Raw genomic sequence first — 17,446 nt, forward strand, 5'->3', positions numbered from 1 at the left:
GTAGCACAAGTGATTAGCACTGTGGCTTCACAGCGCCAGGGTCCCAGGTTCGATTCCCCGCTGGGTCACTGTCTGTGCGGAGTTTGCACGTTCTCCCCGTGTCCGCGTGGGTTTCCTCCGGGTGCTCCGGTTTCCTCCCACAGTCCAAAGACGTGCAGGTTAGGTGGATTGGCCATGCTAAATTACCCGTAGTGTCCATAAGGGTTGGGAGGGGTTATTGGGTTGCGGGGATAAGGTGGAAGTGAGGGATTAATGTGGGTCGGTGCAGACTCGATGGGCCGAATGGCCTCCTTCTGCACTGTATGTTCTATGTAATCTATGTAATCTATGTAGTGTCACAAGTAGGCTTAGATTAACACTGCAGTGAAGTTACTGTGGAAAATCTCCTAGTCGCCACAGCTACAAAAGCTACAGCTGGCATGTCCAAGCTGAGTAAGAGAGTGTGGAACACCAGCAACCTGATCGAGAACACCAAACTGTGACTGTAGCAAGCCTGCGTCCTCTAAGCACTCTGTAGTGGTGGGACGTGGACAACGTGGGAGAAAAGGCTGAACAGTTTCCACCTTCGCCACCTCAGTCGTACTCTTGGCGGGACACGGTCACCACCTCGTAGAGTCATGGAGTTTTACATGGAGGATACAGCAGGATTTAAATCGTTTGGAGACTTGGGCGGAGAGATGGCAGATGGAGTTTAATCCGGACAGGTAATGAGGTAATGCATTTTGGAAGGTCTAATGCAGGTAGGGAATATACAGTGAATGATAGAACCCTCAAGAGTATTGACAGTCAGAGAGATCTAGGAGTACAGGTCCACAGGTCACTGAAAGGGGCAACACAGGTGGAGAAGGTAGTCAAGAAAACATACGGCATGCTTGCCTTCATTGGCCGGGGCATTGAGTATAAGAATTGGCAAGTCATGTTGCAGCTGTATAGAACCTTAGTTAGGCCACACTTGGAGTATAGTGTTCAATTCTGGTCGCCACACTACCAGAAGGATGTGGAGGCTTTGGAGAGGGTGCAGAAGAGATTTACCAGGATGTTGCCTGGTGTGGAGGGCATTAGCTATGAGGAGCGGTTGAATAAACTTGGTTTGTTCTCACTGGAACGAAGGAGGTTGAGGGGCGACCTGATAGAGATCTACAAAATTATGAGGGGCATAGACAGAGTGGATAGTCAGAGGCTTTTCCCCAGGGTAGAGGGGTCAATTACTAGGGGGCATAGGCTTAAGGTGCGAGGGGCAAGGTTTAGAGTAGATGTACGAGGCAAGTTTTTTACACAGAGGGTAGTGGGTGCCTGGAACTCGCTGCCGGAGGAGGTGGTAGAAGCAGGGACGATAGTGACATTTAAGGGACATCTTGACAAATACATGAATAGGATGGGAATAGAGGGATTCGGACCCAGGAAGTGTAGAAGATTGTAGTTCCGTCGGGCAGCATGGTCGGCACGGGCTTGGAGGGCCGAAGGGCCTGTTCCTCTGCTGTACTTTTCTTTGTTCTTTGTTTGATCTAGTACTAAAAGAGGTCATTCGGCCCATCATATTTGCACCAACCATCGAGCACCTAGCCATTCTGATCCCATTTTCCAGTGCTTGGTCCATAAGCCTTGGCGCTGTGGCGTTTCAAGTGCTCCTCTAAATGTTTCTTAAATGTTGTGAGGGTTCCCGCCTCTACCACCTTTCAAGCAGGGAGTTCCAGGTCCTCTGAATCTGCTCCTTACCTTAAAATTCAGAAGTTCTAGAACATGCTAATTCCATCAGCGTAAACTCATTGCTAAGTCGACGATATCTGTGCTGACTCAGCCATGTTCATCGGATGGGAGATGGCCGTATACCCAAAGACGTTCTGTACAGGGAACTGCCCACAGGGTCGTGACCTCCATGGCGTCCATTCCTCCGCTACAAGGACAACGACAAGCGAGATATGAAAATGGCAGACATTGACAACTGAGACACAGTTGCTGACGACCGTGACCTCTGGAGGCTAACTGTTTGGAAAGACACAGGCCGAAACAAAAACCTCGACGAGCTGAGGAAAACGGGCTCCGAGAACCGAGATCAGCAACTCGTGCACCTTCTCAGTCCAATATCTCCCTCTGCAGCAAATGTGGCAGAGATTAGACAGTAAAATATAGCCATGATGTGGAGATGCCAGAGATTCAACAGTAAAATATAGCCATGATGTGGAGATGCCGGCGTTGGACTGGGGTGAGCACAGTAAGAAGTCTTACAACACCAGGTTAAAGTCCAACAGGTTTGTTTCAAACACTAGCTTTCGGAGCACTGCTCCTTTCTCAGGTGAATCACTTGAGGAAGGAGCAGTGCTCCGAAAGCTAGTGTTTGAAACAAACCTGTTGGACTTTAACCTGGTGTTGTAAGACTTACAGTAAAATATAGGAGCAGGATTAGGCCACTTGGCCCATCGAGTCTGCTCCACCATTCAATCATGGCTGATATTTTTCTCATCCCCATTCTCCTGCCTTCTCCCCATAATCCTTGATCCCCTTATTAATCAAGAACCTATCTATCTCTGTCTTAAAGACACTCAGTGATAAGTTTCAATACCAGAGGTTGGCACAGTTGCTTCACAGCTCCAGGGTCCCAGGTTCGATTCCCCGCTGGGTCACTGTCTGTGTGGAGTCTGCACGTTCTCCCCGTGTCTGCGTGGGCTTCCTCCGGGTGCTCCGATTTCCTCCCACAGTCCAAAGATGTGCAGGTTAGATGGATTGGTGGAATGCTAAATTGCCCATAGTGGCCAAAGAAGTTAAGTGGGGGTCACTGGGTTACGGGGATAGGTAGATACGTGGGCGTGAGTAGGCCGCTCTTTGTAAGGGCCAGTGCAGACTCGATGGGCCGAATGGCCTCCTTCTGCACTGTAAATCCTATGATTCTATGAATAAGATCCCCCCTAATAATAATAATTTCTTCTTGTAACAAGTAGGCCTCAGTGAAGTTACTGTGAAAAGCCCCTCGTCGCCACTTCCGGCGCCTGTTCGGAGAGGCCGGTACGGGAATTGAACCTGCGTTGCTGCCTTGTACTGCATTGCAAGCCAGCTGTTTAGCCCACTGTGCTAAACCAGCCCCTACTGTGCTAAACCAACCCCTAAATCCTTCTAAATCCCTCATCCTTCTAAACTCCAACAGACCCAGAGTCCTCAACCGTTCCTCATACGACAAGCTCTTCATTCTAGGGATCATTCTTGTGAACCTTCTCTGGACCCTTTCCAAGGCCAGCACATCCTTCCTTAGATACGGGGCCCGTAACTGCTCACAATACTCCAAATGGGGTCTGATCAGAGCCTCAGAGGTACATCCCTGGTCTTGTATTCTAGCCCTCTTGACATGAATGCTAAATTGCATTTGCCTTCTTAACTGCCGACTGAACCTGCACGTTAACCTTCAGAGAATCGTGAACAAGGACTCGCAAGTCCCTTTGTGCTTCTGATTTCCGAAGCATTTCTCCATTTGGAAAATAGTCTATGCCTCGATTCCTCCTTCCAAAGTGTATAACCTCACACTTTTCCACATTGGTATTCCATCTGCCACTTCTTTGCCCACTCTCCTAGCCTGTCCAAGTCCTTCTGCAGCCCCCCTGCTTCCTCAATACTACCTGTGCCTTTACAGATCTTTGTATCATCTGCAAACTTAGCAACAGTGCCTTCAGTTCCTTCTTCCAGATCGGTAATGTATCTTGTGAAAAGTTGTGGTCCCCTGAGGCACACCACTAGTCACCGGCTGCCATCCTGAAAAAGACTCTCTATCTTCTGTCATGGAAGAGTGGGACTCCTGAGTCTCACAAGGCAATGTTTAACATAGTTAACCACCAAGGAGCAAGTCATTGTCTGACAAGATGGAAGGTTGCAATTCCACCATTAGCCACTGTGCCTTCCTCTGCCAAGATCATCAGCTCTGGAATTCTCTTTCCTGAACATCCCTGAGTCTTTACCTCTCTCTCCTCCTTTAAGACGCTCCTTAAAACCAACTTGTTTGTATTCATTTACGCAATTTGGGCATCGCTGGTTAAACCAGCATTTATTGCCCATCCCTAGCTGGCGTTGTGAATGTCCTGATGAGCTGCCTTCTTGAACCGCTGCAGTCCCTGAGGTGTAGGTCAACCCATTGTTAGGGAGAGAGTTCCAGGATTTTGACCCAGCGGCAATGAAGGAAAAGTGATATATTTCCAATCATGATGGTATATGGCTTGGAGGGGGTGGTGTTTCCAGATATCTGCTGCTCTTGTCCTTTTTAGAATCATAATAATAATCTTTATTTTCACAAGAAGGCTTACATTAACACAGTGATGCACGATCAATGGCCACTAAAGCGAGGTTGTAGTCCAACTGAAGGCTTTAATAAGCTAGATGTTTCCCCCAGCAGCTCAGGTACAGAATGAAGGCTGCTGGGGCGGCACGGGCTCTTATACCCCGCCTAGCAGGGCGGAGCAACCATACAGCTTGACCAATAGGAAGCATACAATATCTACCACTGGTGTTCCAGCATTACCAGGTACCGTAATAACTCTACACAGACTACCACACACTGCAATGAAGTTACTGTGAAAAGCCCCTTGTCGCCACACTATGGCGCCTGTTCGGGTACACGGAGGGAGAATTCAGAATGTCCAATTCACCTAACAGCACGTCTTTCGGGATTTGTGCGAGGAAACCGGAGCACCCGGAGGAAACCCACGCAGACACGGGGAGAACATGCAGACTCCGCACAGACAGTGACCCAAGCCGGGAATCAAACCTGGGTCTCTGGCACTGTGAAACAACAGTGCTAACCACTGTGCTACCCTGCCACTATTCTCCTGGACTACCAAAATTTGACAGGTCGGTGATTCTGATTCTGTGAATGGAGGCAGCTGATTCTGGGACCCGGGTTCAATTCCCGGCTTGGGTCACTGTCTGTGCGGAGTCTGCACGTTCTCCCCGTGTCTGCGTGGGTTTCCCCCGGGGGCTCTGGTTTCCTCCCACAAGTCCCGAAAGACGTGCTGTTAGGTGAGTTGGACATTCTGAATTCTCCCTGAGTGTACCCGAACAGGCACCGGAGTGTGGCGACTAGGGGATTTTCACAGTAACGGTAGCACGGTAGCACAGTGGTTAGCACTGTGGCTTCACAGCGCCAGGGTCCCAGGTTCGATTCCCCGCTGGGTCACTGCGCGGAGCCTGCACGTTCTCCCCACGTCTGCGTGGGTTTCCTCCGGATGCTCCGGTTTCCTCCCACAGTCCAATGACGTGCAGGTTCGGTGGATTGGCCGTGATAAATTGCCCTTAGTGACCAAAAAGGTTAGGAGGGGTTATTGGGTTGTGGGGATAGGGTGTAAGTGGGGCTTAAATGGGTTGGTGCAGACTCGATGGGCCGAATGGCCACCTTCTGCACTGTATGTTCTATGTTTAACTTCATTGCAGTGTTAATGTCAGCCTACTTGTGACAATAATAAAGATTATTATTATCAGAATTCCTTACCTACCTCAAAGCTAGATTTATTCTCCCTCTCTCTCCCCCTTTCCACCATCAGGAAAGATAGTCTATGAATCCAACACTGCTGTCGTGAACCTATCCCCGCCCTGAAATGGCCCACAGAGATGCTGTACCCACACACAGTTATTGAAGTTTTAATTCCTGTCTGAAATTCTTCAGCTCTTTATCTCTGCTGAAAGGTTTTAATGAACTTTACATTTCCTGCTTCCTTCAAAGGCCTGCCTGCCCCCGAAAATCTGAGGATTTAGTTTCTTCCTGTCCCAGACCGTGTTTCATCAGACAGATTGTTAGCCTTCCCCTTGCTACAGTTAATGGGCTCAATGTTTACTTTAGCACAGAGTGCAGTAAGTAAACTTCACACTTGGGTTAGTGCTATTCACAGGTAGTCTGCGACTTCACAACATACCATTGCCTCCGAGATAGAAAGCAAAGCCCCCTCCGAGCTCTACTTCCTCTCGGGAATTATACATACTCTGCATATCTCTTCGCTTTCCCCCTTGCCCACACACCAGGGGCGCGATTCTCCGAACCCCCACCGGTTCGGAGAATCGCTGGGGCCCGGCGTGTCCTGAATTCTCCGCCACCGGAGATGCGGCGGGGGCGGGAATCCCCCGGCGATTCTCCGGTCCGCGATGGGCCGAAGTCCCGTCGCTGTCAACCCACGCCAGCTGGCGTGGATTGAACCACCTTTCGAACAGCGGGACGGGGCGGGCGGGCTCCGGGGTCCTGGGGGGGGGCGCGGGGCGATCTGGCCCCGGGGGGTGCCCCCACGGTGGCCTGGCCCGCGATCGGGGCTCACCAATCCGCGGGCGGGCCTGTGCCGTGGGGGCACCCTTTTCCTTCCACCTTCGCCATGGTCTCCACCATGGCGGAGGCGGAAGAGACCCCCCTCCACTGCGCATGCGCGGGGACGCCGTGAGCAGCTGCTGACGCTCCCGTGCATGCGCCGCACGGCAAAGTCATTTCCGTGCCAGCTGGCGGGGCACCAAAGGCCTTTCCCGCCAGCTGGCGGGGCGGAAATCACTCCGGCGCGGGCCTAGCCCCTCAAGGTGAGGGCTCGGCCCCTCAAGATGCGGAGAATTCCGCACCTTTTGGGCGGCGTGATGCCGGACTGATTCGCGCCGTTTTTGGCGCCGGTCGGCGGACAACGCGCCGATTGCGGAGAATCCCGCCATCTGTCTTTTTTTCTCCCTTGTCTTTCAATATCCCCCTTCCCAGGAGCTTGGCCTCCTTTGTATGTTTTCTTTACATTCATTTTGTGCGTGGAAAGGTTTTTACGCAGAGGGTGCCTGGAACGCTTTGCCAGCGGAGGTGGTAGAGGCGGGCACGATAGCATCATTTAAGATGCATCTAGACAGATATATGAACGGGCGGGGAACAGAGGGATGTAGATCCTTGGAAAATAGGAGACAGGTTTAGATAAAGGATCTGGATCGGCGCAGGCTGGGAGGGCCGAAGGGCCTGTTCCTGTGCTGTAATTTTCTTTGTTCTTTGTATCCAAAGTACCAATTTGGACGTCACGGTAGCAGTGGTTAGCACTGTTGCTTCACAGCGCCAGGGACATGGGTGCGATTCCTGGCTTGGGTCGCTGTCTGTGCGGAGTCTGCATGTTCTCCCCATGTCTGCGTGGGTTTCCTCCGGGTGCTCCGGTTTTCTCCCACAAGTCCCGAAAGACGTGCTTGTTAGGTGAATTGGACATTCTGAATTCTCCCTCAGTGTACCCGAACAGGCGCCGGAATGTGGCGACTAGGGGCTTTTCACAGGAACTTCATTGCAGTGTTAATGTAAGCCTACTTGCAACAATAAAGATTATTATTATTATCACTACTCTCTTTTCCCGATCTAAAGCTGTATGTGAGTTTCCGAAACGGGGAATTATATTTCCCACAGTATGAAATTTAGAATGTCGCTGCAGTTTGGGATTCAGTCCGTTTCAGTTGAACCAATTCTGGCGACCCTGTGCCGCTGTGGGGCTCTCGGGGCAAGATTTTCCTGGATCAGGCTGGGAAGCAGGAGGGTTTGGTGGTGGTGGTGGTGTGGGGGGGGGGGGGGAGGTGCTGTGGAACTGGTGGTTAGACAGGGGAGGACCCTTCCCAACACATTCCCAATGCTGAGGAAGTTTCCATCTGGTCCCCACGTTGGGGTCTCGAAGCTCATGGTAAAATTCACTGTCATGGACCCGATATCCAGAGTGTTTCCATGACTATAAATCCATTGCTCACTCGTCAGGCGCTTGCAACATGTTGATCGAGTCCTAATTAAAGGTCAAAGAGCTGAAACAATTCATTGTTGCCAGGTGCTGTCTGACCTGCTGAGTATTTCTAACATTTTATGTTTTTATTTCAGATTTATACCATCTGCAATCTTTTACTTTTGTGTTCTGGATGAATAGTTTTCACAGCCCTGCTTTCATGGTGAACCAGGCAGAATTGGCCGGTTGCAGTTCCCTAGATAATAGTTCTCCTCCTCACTGCCCATTGTGAGGACCGTGCACAGGGGGCTCAGTCTTACAGCCAATTAACTACTTTCAAAGTCACTGTTGTGACATAAGAAATCTGGCAGGCAAATAGTGCACAGCAGGATCCCACTGTTATGACCAGATCATGTCTCTTTTGTTTGATATATTAATTGAGGGATAGGTATTGGCGGGAACACCATGGGAGAACTCACCTACCTCGAATAGCACTATAGGATTTTAGATCACACCTGAGAGAACAAATGGAACCTTGGGATCACGTCTCTGAAATCGTCCGTCCTCATTCGTGGCTGGGACTTTCCGGTGCCGTTGAACGCGAGTGCGGTTCGGCAGGACCGCCGGCTTTTCCGTCCTCACTCGCAACGGGTCCCGGTGTGGACGAGGCCGGAGAACGCCGCCCGGTGTCTCCGACAGGACCACGCCCCCTCAGTACCACACTTGGCAACGTCGGCCTGGATTTTGCGTTCATGTCTCTGGAATGGGGCTTGAACCCATGGCCTTCTGACTCAGAGTTGAGAGTTCTGCCCATTGAGCCATGGCTGGCACCGTCCATGGATACATGATTGTGTACCATATATGTATAAGCCAAGCCTCCTTCGATAGCACCTTCCAAATCCGTGACGTCAACCACCTCAAAGGACTTGGACAACAGGCGCACTGTTGCTCCGGGAACCTGGCTCCATGTTCCAAATGCCACTGTTTGGTAACACCACCACCTCTAAGTTCCCCTCTTCAGCCACACTCTGCCCTGACTTGGAACTGAACCGATGTTCCTTTGCCGTTGCTGTGTCAAAATCAGAGAAATCCCTTCCTTGTCGCATTGTGGGTCGGCAGCAGTTCAAGAAGGCGACTCCCCGCTACCTTCTCAATTAGGTGTGGACGAGAAATGCTGACCTTACCAGCGACGCTCGCTTCCCGTGAAAGAATTTTTAAAAGCGTCCTAACCAGTCAATTTGCCGATTGTATGTTTCTGATTGTGTTTCAGGCACGATGTGCTGCTCGCTAAAGGTGGTGCCTACGCTGAGATGTGGATGAAACAGCAACAGGCCGAGTCAAATGATTCAGCATCTGACACAGAAACCAAAGACCAGAGCACTGAGAAACTGCAGCCACCCAGCAACAAGGAGGACTGAAGGCAAGAAGCTGCCGAGCTGGCATTGGACTTACCACCTGACCGGAGGTTATTTTGCAACATGAGGCCATCAGTTTATTGAATGGGCATGGTCAGCGTAGCGGAGCCAGATTCCCTCAGGATCAGGGATTCTGAGCATCCTCGATCGGAAAGGTCTCGATTACTTATTTTTCTTTTTTTTTCTGACATGTATAAAACTAAGTGATAGTTCCTAAACTTTGTATACCTCCAGGCACAGATCGCCATCATTTGATGGGTTTCCTTTGGTCAGCTCGTAGTTCAGGTTGAAAGCCATATAGAAAATGTGTAAATAGATATAGAAACATTGGCAAAGCTTGGAAAGTGACAGGAGAAGGATGGAACCATCTTCAACCATGTAATTATAAATGCAAAGCTTTGCCAAGCATCCCTTCGTGTCCCCCTTGGTCTCCGTGTCCTTAGCATCTACCCATCGCAGTTCTAAAACACCCAGACCAAGTAATGACTCTGGTTCTATCCTTGGTACGGTTTGGTTGGGCTGGAGTTCTCTAGCTGTTCACTGGCGACGGAGTTATCTGGTCCTACCTGCAGTGCGTCCCTGCGGGAGCAGAGAATCTTGCCGCCTCCCGCTGCCAAGCAACACGCGACTGGGAGGCCGGAGAATTCCACCCGTGACCTCAGCCAAGGTAATCGAGGGATGAAATATATTACCGTCGCCTCATCACTCCTGGGCTAGGGCGAAGGGATTTGACTTGAACCAAGGGTTTTGCATGTGATTACCATCCTTTAACACTTCCCAGAGAGTGCATACGTGGCAGGCACCAGAGGAGAACCGGATCAGGCCCCTCTGTGGTGACTGCACTATTGAACTAACATTGACTGAGTGGCCTCGTAGCTGAGGAGGAGTCTCCTGAGTGGTAGCGGAGCCTATAGTCCAGCAGAGTTAGAGTCTTTGTGAGAGGAAATAAAACTTCAGGCATGGAGAAGAAACTGTGAGTAATAGAGGCAGAATCCATGGGTTAGAGATACAGCTGGGATGGTAGCTTCAAATGAACAGGATTGTATTGACCGGCTGTCACACTCCGAGCTCCCAGCCGATATTCCCCTTTGTTTGAAGTTAATGGGACTGAATATCAGACAGGGGGTATAACGAGCAGCAAATATCACCTGCTATAACCCAAAGCAAATGTCTGCCCCTCCCCCATACCTGTCATTATAGCTGAATCAGTCAGTCACCAACCCCTAGCACAGGTGTCTTTGGCATAGGCTATTTTTGTAAGCTTACTGTCCTATGAAGGTATACAGCTCTTTACCTATACAGACACTGGACCTTGCACAGCCAAACTATGGGTCACACACAGCAGTCCGAATGAAGCTGTTTCTGCTCCCGTTCATATTGCTCAGTCTGTTGGGTCTGGCCTGTTCAGAGTCTAAAGGCTGGGAATGCCACTGGTGGATAGGTCCATCTGTAGCTTGGCTTTGGGGAGCCACCGGACAGGATGTTTAATCCGTGCAGTTCGTGGGTCAACCATTTGTGTTGGCATTGTTTCGATGTGACCAGTAGGTGGGACACCATGGTGCATGTGTACGAGCCCCACAGAGAGAGAGAGAGAGAGACACCTGCAGAAGACCATCCAGTATTCTGATATTCACTGGGAGGCTACTAATCTTCTCTGCCTGCCAATTTCCTTTCTAAGCCTTTTGGTGCCTCTGGTATGCCACCTACCTGCACGATCCCTTTGTAGAATTGACGTTTCAGTTGAAAACAGGGGCCGAAAGGTTTGCAGCAAAGCTTGGCCAGTGGACCAGTTAGAGAGGCCATAACTTCCTTTGGCTTCTTCTGGCTGGACAGAAACTGACAGTAATGGAAGCAGCAACATTATGGATAAGGAAGTAGTCTCATTTCTACACAGCACCATTTGCCGCCTCCCAACCTCTTAGGAGCTTCATAACCAATTAAATGCTTGTGACGGGTTTTACTGCAGAAACACAGCAGCCAATTAGTGCAGAGCAACCTCCCACAAATAGGAGTGAGATGTGGATAAGATCATCTACTTTTAGTGATGTTGGCTGAAGGATAACTATTGGCCAGGGTACCCCAGAGAACGGTGCTGCTCTTTTCAGCACTGCCCATGGAATCTTCTACAACCACCTGAGAATAATAATATTTAATCATCTTTATTATTGTCCCAGTGCAGCACTCCTGCAGTACTACATTGTAGTGTCATCGGATTATGTGCTCAAGTTTCTCGGGTGGGATGTTGAACCCACAACTTTCTAATCGAGAGGTGAGAGTGCTGCCTACTGAGCCAAAGGTGATACATGGGTCCACGGGGCTGTGGAAACATGACACCCCAGTGGCTCTCAATGATGTAAAAACATGCAATATCTGAGCTCAAAGTATACATAAAGGAAATTTAGTTTCATCGAATTCACAGTGCAAAAAGTGGCCATTCAGCTCATTGAGTCTGCACCGGCCCTTGGAAAGAGCACCCTACTTAAGCCCACACCTTCACCCTATCCCCGTAACCCCACCCAACCTTTTTAGACACTAAGGGCAATTTAGCACGGCCAACCCACCTAACCTGCACATCTTTGCACAATCCTACACAATTTAAGAGAACGAGAAACATGAAGGTGAAGAAAGTGACAGGGCTGCACGTGTGAAAAAATATAATGGAGAGAGAAAAGAGCGATAAATAACATTGAAACACAATCTTGTTCAGAAAAGCTTGAAGAGGGCCTACGGCTGGTGGGGCAGGACCCACCGCAGGAGGTCCATTGACTTTGAGCAGGATCAGACCATCCCAGCAGTGGCAGGGCTGGGAATTCCCACCAGGAAAATCCTGCTTTATATTGTCAGAACCATTTATTTTGTCCCGTCCCAGTAAAATAACCACCAAGGCTTTCCTAACATTGGACAGAGTGATGTGCCTTAGTTCTGACATATTCCCTCTGAACAATTAAAGATTCCCATTCCGATACAACGGATTGCATTTATATAGCTCCACTAATGGAGTACAAATGTCTCGCCCATTACAGGGGCATAATCAAATAGGGCTTGGCACTAAGACACATAAAGATATGGTTGGACAGATGACCAAAGAGGTTTTTTTTTAATGGTGATTTGGAGAGCTTTAGACCAAAAGACTTGGGAGCAGCAGTAGGCCATTCAGCCCATCGAGTCTGCGCCGCCATTCAATTTACATTTAGAAATAACCCTGAGGTGAAGATCCCATTGTATTTGTGGTGGAGGATTCGTGCTCAATAAAATAATGCAGGAGAAATTAGACAGCAGCTACACTAACAACACAAAGAAACTCTACTGTGTACATCAGGTGACATAAAAAGGAAGATATAAAGTCACTTTCAGGGTGAATTGTTGCATATAACAAGATGTCAGGGGAGGTTGTGGTCTGGGTTGTATTTATTTAATTTGGTGTTAAACTGGTTGAAAAATTAACAAAATAAACAATTTTGTCAGTACTGACTTTATTTCTCTTCGGCATGTCACAGTGGGAGCTATTTTCTCACTTCCGATCGCGCCTCATACAATCGTTAATGTGTAAGGGGAATAGATAGGAGTGTTCGGTGGCTGCAGACCAGACTCCAGGATGGTATGTTGCGTCCTTGGCGCAAGGGTCAAGGATGTCTCTGAGCGGTTACAGGACATTCTGGAGGGGGAGGGTGAACAGCCAGTGGCCGTGGTGCACATCGATATCAACGACATTGGGTAAAAAAAGGGATGGGTCCTAAAATCAGAATATAGGGAGTTAGTGATCTCAAGATTACTCCTCGTGCCACGTGCTAGTCCGAGTAGAAATAGGGTAAATCGCAGTGTTTTTCAAACTTTTTTTCCGGGGACCCAGATTAACCAACCGGCCAACCTTCGCGACCCACGCTGGCTGACCTTCGCGACCCACGCTGGCTGACCTCCGCGACCCACGCTGGCTGACCTCCGCGACCCACGCTGGCTGACCTTCGCAGCCCACGCCGGCTGACCTTCGCGGCCCACGCCGGCTGACCTCCGCGGCCCACGCTGGCTGACCTCCGTGACCCACGCCGGCTGACCTTCGCGGCCCACGCCGGCTGACCTTCGCAGCCCACGCCGGCTGACCTTTGCGACCCACGCCGGCTGACCTTTGCGACCCACGCCGGCTGACCTTTGTGGCCCACGCCGGCTGACCTCCGCGGCCCACGCCGGCTGACCTCCGCGGCCCACGCCGGCTGACCTCCGCAGCCCACGCCGGCTGACCTTCGCGACCCACGCCGGCTGACCTTCGCGGCCCACGCCGGCTGACCTTCGCGGCCCACGCCGGCTGACCTTCGCGACCCACGCCGGCTGACCTTCGCGGCCCACGCCGGCTGACCTTCGCGGCCCACGCCGGCTGACCTTCGCGGCCCACGCCGGCTGACCTTCGCGGCCCACGCCGGCTGAGCTTTGCGACCCACTCCGGCTGACCTTCGCGACCCACGCCGGCTGAGCTTTGCGACCCACGCCGGCTGACCTCTGCGACCCACGCCGGCTGAGCTTCGCGGCCCACGCCGGCTGACCTTCGCGACCCACGCCGGCTGAGCTTTGCGACCCACGCCGGCTGACCTCCGCGACCCACGCCGGCTGAGCTTCGCGGCCCACGCTGGCTGACCTTCGCGACCCACGCCGGCTGAGCTTCGCGGCCCACGCCGGCTGACCTCCGCGACCCACGCCGGCTGAGCTTCGCGGCCCACGCTGGCTGACCTTCGCGACCCACGCCGGCTGACCTTCGCGACCCACGCCGGCTGACCTTCGCGACCCACGCCGGCTGACCTTCGCGACCCACGCCGGCTGACCTCCGCGGCCCACGCCGGCTGACCTTCGCGACCCACGCCGGCTGACCTTCGCGACCCACGCCGACTGACCTTCGCGACCCACGCCGGCTGACCTCTGCGGCCCACGCCGGCTGACCTCCGCGGCCCACGCCGGCTGACCTCCGCGGCCCACGCCGGCTGACCTCCGCGGCCCACGCCGGCTGACCTTCGCGACCCACGCCGGCTGACCTTCGCGGCCCACGCCGGCTGACCTTCGCGGCCCACGCCGGCTGACCTTCGCGACCCACGCCGGCTGACCTTCGCGGCCCACGCCGGCTGACCTTCGCGGCCCACGCCGGCTGACCTTCGCGGCCCACGCCGGCTGACCTTCGCGGCCCACGCCGGCTGAGCTTTGCGACCCACTCCGGCTGACCTTCGCGACCCACGCCGGCTGAGCTTTGCGACCCACGCCGGCTGACCTCCGCGACCCACGCCGGCTGAGCTTCGCGGCCCACGCCGGCTGACCTTCGCGACCCACGCCGGCTGAGCTTTGCGACCCACGCCGGCTGACCTCCGCGACCCACGCCGGCTGAGCTTCGCGGCCCACGCTGGCTGACCTTCGCGACCCACGCCGGCTGAGCTTCGCGGCCCACGCCGGCTGACCTCCGCGACCCACGCCGGCTGAGCTTCGCGGCCCACGCTGGCTGACCTTCGCGACCCACGCCAGCTGAGCTTCGCGGCCCACGCCGGCTGACCTCCGCGACCCACGCCGGCTGAGCTTCGCGGCCCACGCTGGCTGACCTTCGCGACCCACGCCGGCTGACCTTCGCGACCCACGCCGGCTGACCTTCGCGACCCACGCCGGCTGACCTTCGCGACCCACGCCGGCTGACCTCCGCGGCCCACGCCGGCTGACCTTCGCGACCCACGCCGGCTGACCTTCGCGACCCACGCCGACTGACCTTCGCGACCCACGCCGGCTGACCTTCGCGACCCACGCCGGCTGACCTCCGCGGCCCACGCCGGCTGACCTTCGCGACCCACGCCGGCTGACCTCCGCGGCCCACGCCGGCTGACCTTCGCGACCCACGCCGGCTGACCTTCGCGACCCACGCCGGCTGACCTTCGCGGCCCACGCCGGCTGACCTTTGCGGCCCACGCCGGCTGAGCTTTGCGACCCACACTGGCTGACCTTTGCGACCCACGTCGGCTGACCTTCGCGGCCCACGCCGGCTGACCTTTGCGGCCCACGTCGGCTGACCTTCGCGGCCCACGCCGGCTGACCTTTGCGGCCCATGTCGGCTGACCTTCGCGGCCCACGCCGGCTGACCTTCGCGGCCCACGCCGGCTGACCTTCGCGACCCACGCCGGCTGACCTCCGCGACCCACGCCGGCTGAGCTTCGCGGCCCACGCTGGCTGACCTTCGCGGCCCACGCCGGCTGACCTCCGCGACCCACGCCGGCTGAGCTTCGCGGCCCACGCTGGCTGACCTTCGCGACCCACGCCGGCTGACCTTCGCGACCCACGCCGGCTGACCTTCGCGACCCACGCCGGCTGACCTTCGCGACCCACGCCGGCTGACCTTCGCGGCCCACACTGCCTGACCTTCGCGGCACACGCCGGCTGACCTTCGCGGCCCACGCCGGCTGAGCTTTGCGACCCACACTGGCTGACCTTTGCGACCCACGTCGGCTGACCTTTGCGACCCACGTCGGCTGACCTTTGCGACCCACGTCGGCTGAGCTTTGCGACCCACACTGGCTGACCTTTGCGACCCACGCCGGCTGACCTTCGCGGCCCACGCCGGCTGAGCTTTGCGACCCACACTGGCTGACCTTTGCGGCCCACGCCGGCTGAGCTTTGCGACCCACGCCGGCTGACCTTCGCGGCCCACGCCGGCTGACCTTTGCGACCCACGTCGGCTGACCTTTGCGACCCACGTCGGCTGACCTTCGCGGCCCACGCCGGCTGACCTTCGCGGCCCACACTGGCTGACCTTTGCGACCCACGTCGGCTGACCTTTGCGACCCACGCCGGCTGACCTTCGCGGCCCACACTGGCTGACCTTTGCGGCCCATGTCGGCTGACCTTCGCGGCCCACGCCGGCTGACCTTCGCGGCCCACGCCGGCTGACCTTCGCGGCCCACGCCGGCTGACCTTCGCGACCCACGCCGGCTGACCTTCGCGGCCCACGCCGGCTGAGCTTTGCGACCCACACTGGCTGACCTTCGCGACCCACGCCGGCTGACCTTTGCGGCCCACGCCGGCTGAGCTTTGCGACCCACACTGGCTGACCTTCGCGACCCACGTCGGCTGACCTTTGCGACCCACGTCGGCTGACCTTCGCGGCCCACTCCGGCTGACCTTCGCGACCCACGCCGGCTGAGCTTTGCGACCCACGCCGGCTGACCTCTGCGACCCACGCCGGCTGAGCTTCGCGGCCCACGCCGGCTGACCTTCGCGACCCACGCCGGCTGAGCTTTGCGACCCACGCCGGCTGACCTCCGCGACCCACGCCGGCTGAGCTTCGCGGCCCACGCTGGCTGACCTTCGCGACCCACGCCGGCTGAGCTTCGCGGCCCACGCCGGCTGACCTCCGCGACCCACGCCGGCTGAGCTTCGCGGCCCACGCTGGCTGACCTTCGCGACCCACGCCGGCTGACCTTCGCGACCCACGCCGGCTGACCTTCGCGACCCACGCCGGCTGACCTTCGCGACCCACGCCGGCTGACCTCCGCGGCCCACGCCGGCTGACCTTCGCGACCCACGCCGGCTGACCTTCGCGACCCACGCCGACTGACCTCCGCGACCCACGCCGGCTGACCTCCGCGGCCCACGCCGGCTGACCTCCGCGGCCCACGCCGGCTGACCTCCGCGGCCCACGCCGGCTGACCTCCGCGGCCCACGCCGGCTGACCTTCGCGACCCACGCCGGCTGACCTTCGCGGCCCACGCCGGCTGACCTTCGCGGCCCACGCCGGCTGACCTTCGCGACCCACGCCGGCTGACCTTCGCGGCCCACGCCGGCTGACCTTCGCGGCCCACGCCGGCTGACCTTCGCGGCCCACGCCGGCTGACCTTCGCGGCCCACGCCGGCTGAGCTTTGCGACCCACTCCGGCTGACCTTCGCGACCCACGCCGGCTGAGCTTTGCGACCCACGCCGGCTGACCTCCGCGACCCACGCCGGCTGAGCTTCGCGGCCCACGCCGGCTGACCTTCGCGACCCACGCCGGCTGAGCTTTGCGACCCACGCCGGCTGACCTCCGCGACCCACGCCGGCTGAGCTTCGCGGCCCACGCTGGCTGACCTTCGCGACCCACGCCGGCTGAGCTTCGCGGCCCACGCCGGCTGACCTCCGCGACCCACGCCGGCTGAGCTTCGCGGCCCACGCTGGCTGACCTTCGCGACCCACGCCAGCTGAGCTTCGCGGCCCACGCCGGCTGACCTCCGCGACCCACGCCGGCTGAGCTTCGCGGCCCACGCTGGCTGACCTTCGCGACCCACGCCGGCTGACCTTCGCGACCCACGCCGGCTGACCTTCGCGACCCACGCCGGCTGACCTTCGCGACCCACGCCGGCTGACCTCCGCGG

At 55.9% G+C, this 17,446-nt stretch overlaps 1 protein-coding gene across 2 annotated transcripts in view; it reads left to right on the top strand.

Moving 5' to 3' along the window:
- abcb6a (ATP binding cassette subfamily B member 6 (LAN blood group) a) overlaps window positions 1–12,552 on the top strand; it is a 300,475-nt gene extending 287,923 nt beyond the window's left edge. For both annotated transcript variants that reach the window (XM_072468683.1, XM_072468682.1), the window contains one exon: window positions 8,941–12,552. In XM_072468683.1, coding sequence (XP_072324784.1) covers window positions 8,941–9,088 — 148 coding nt within the window. In that variant the 3' untranslated portion in view covers window positions 9,089–12,552. The remainder of the gene's footprint in view (window positions 1–8,940) is intronic.
- The last annotated feature ends 4,894 nt before the right edge of the window (window positions 12,553–17,446 follow it).

The sequence above is a fragment of the Scyliorhinus torazame genome, chromosome 2 (genome assembly GCF_047496885.1).
Source record: "Scyliorhinus torazame isolate Kashiwa2021f chromosome 2, sScyTor2.1, whole genome shotgun sequence".
Lineage (NCBI taxonomy): Eukaryota > Metazoa > Chordata > Chondrichthyes > Carcharhiniformes > Scyliorhinidae > Scyliorhinus > Scyliorhinus torazame.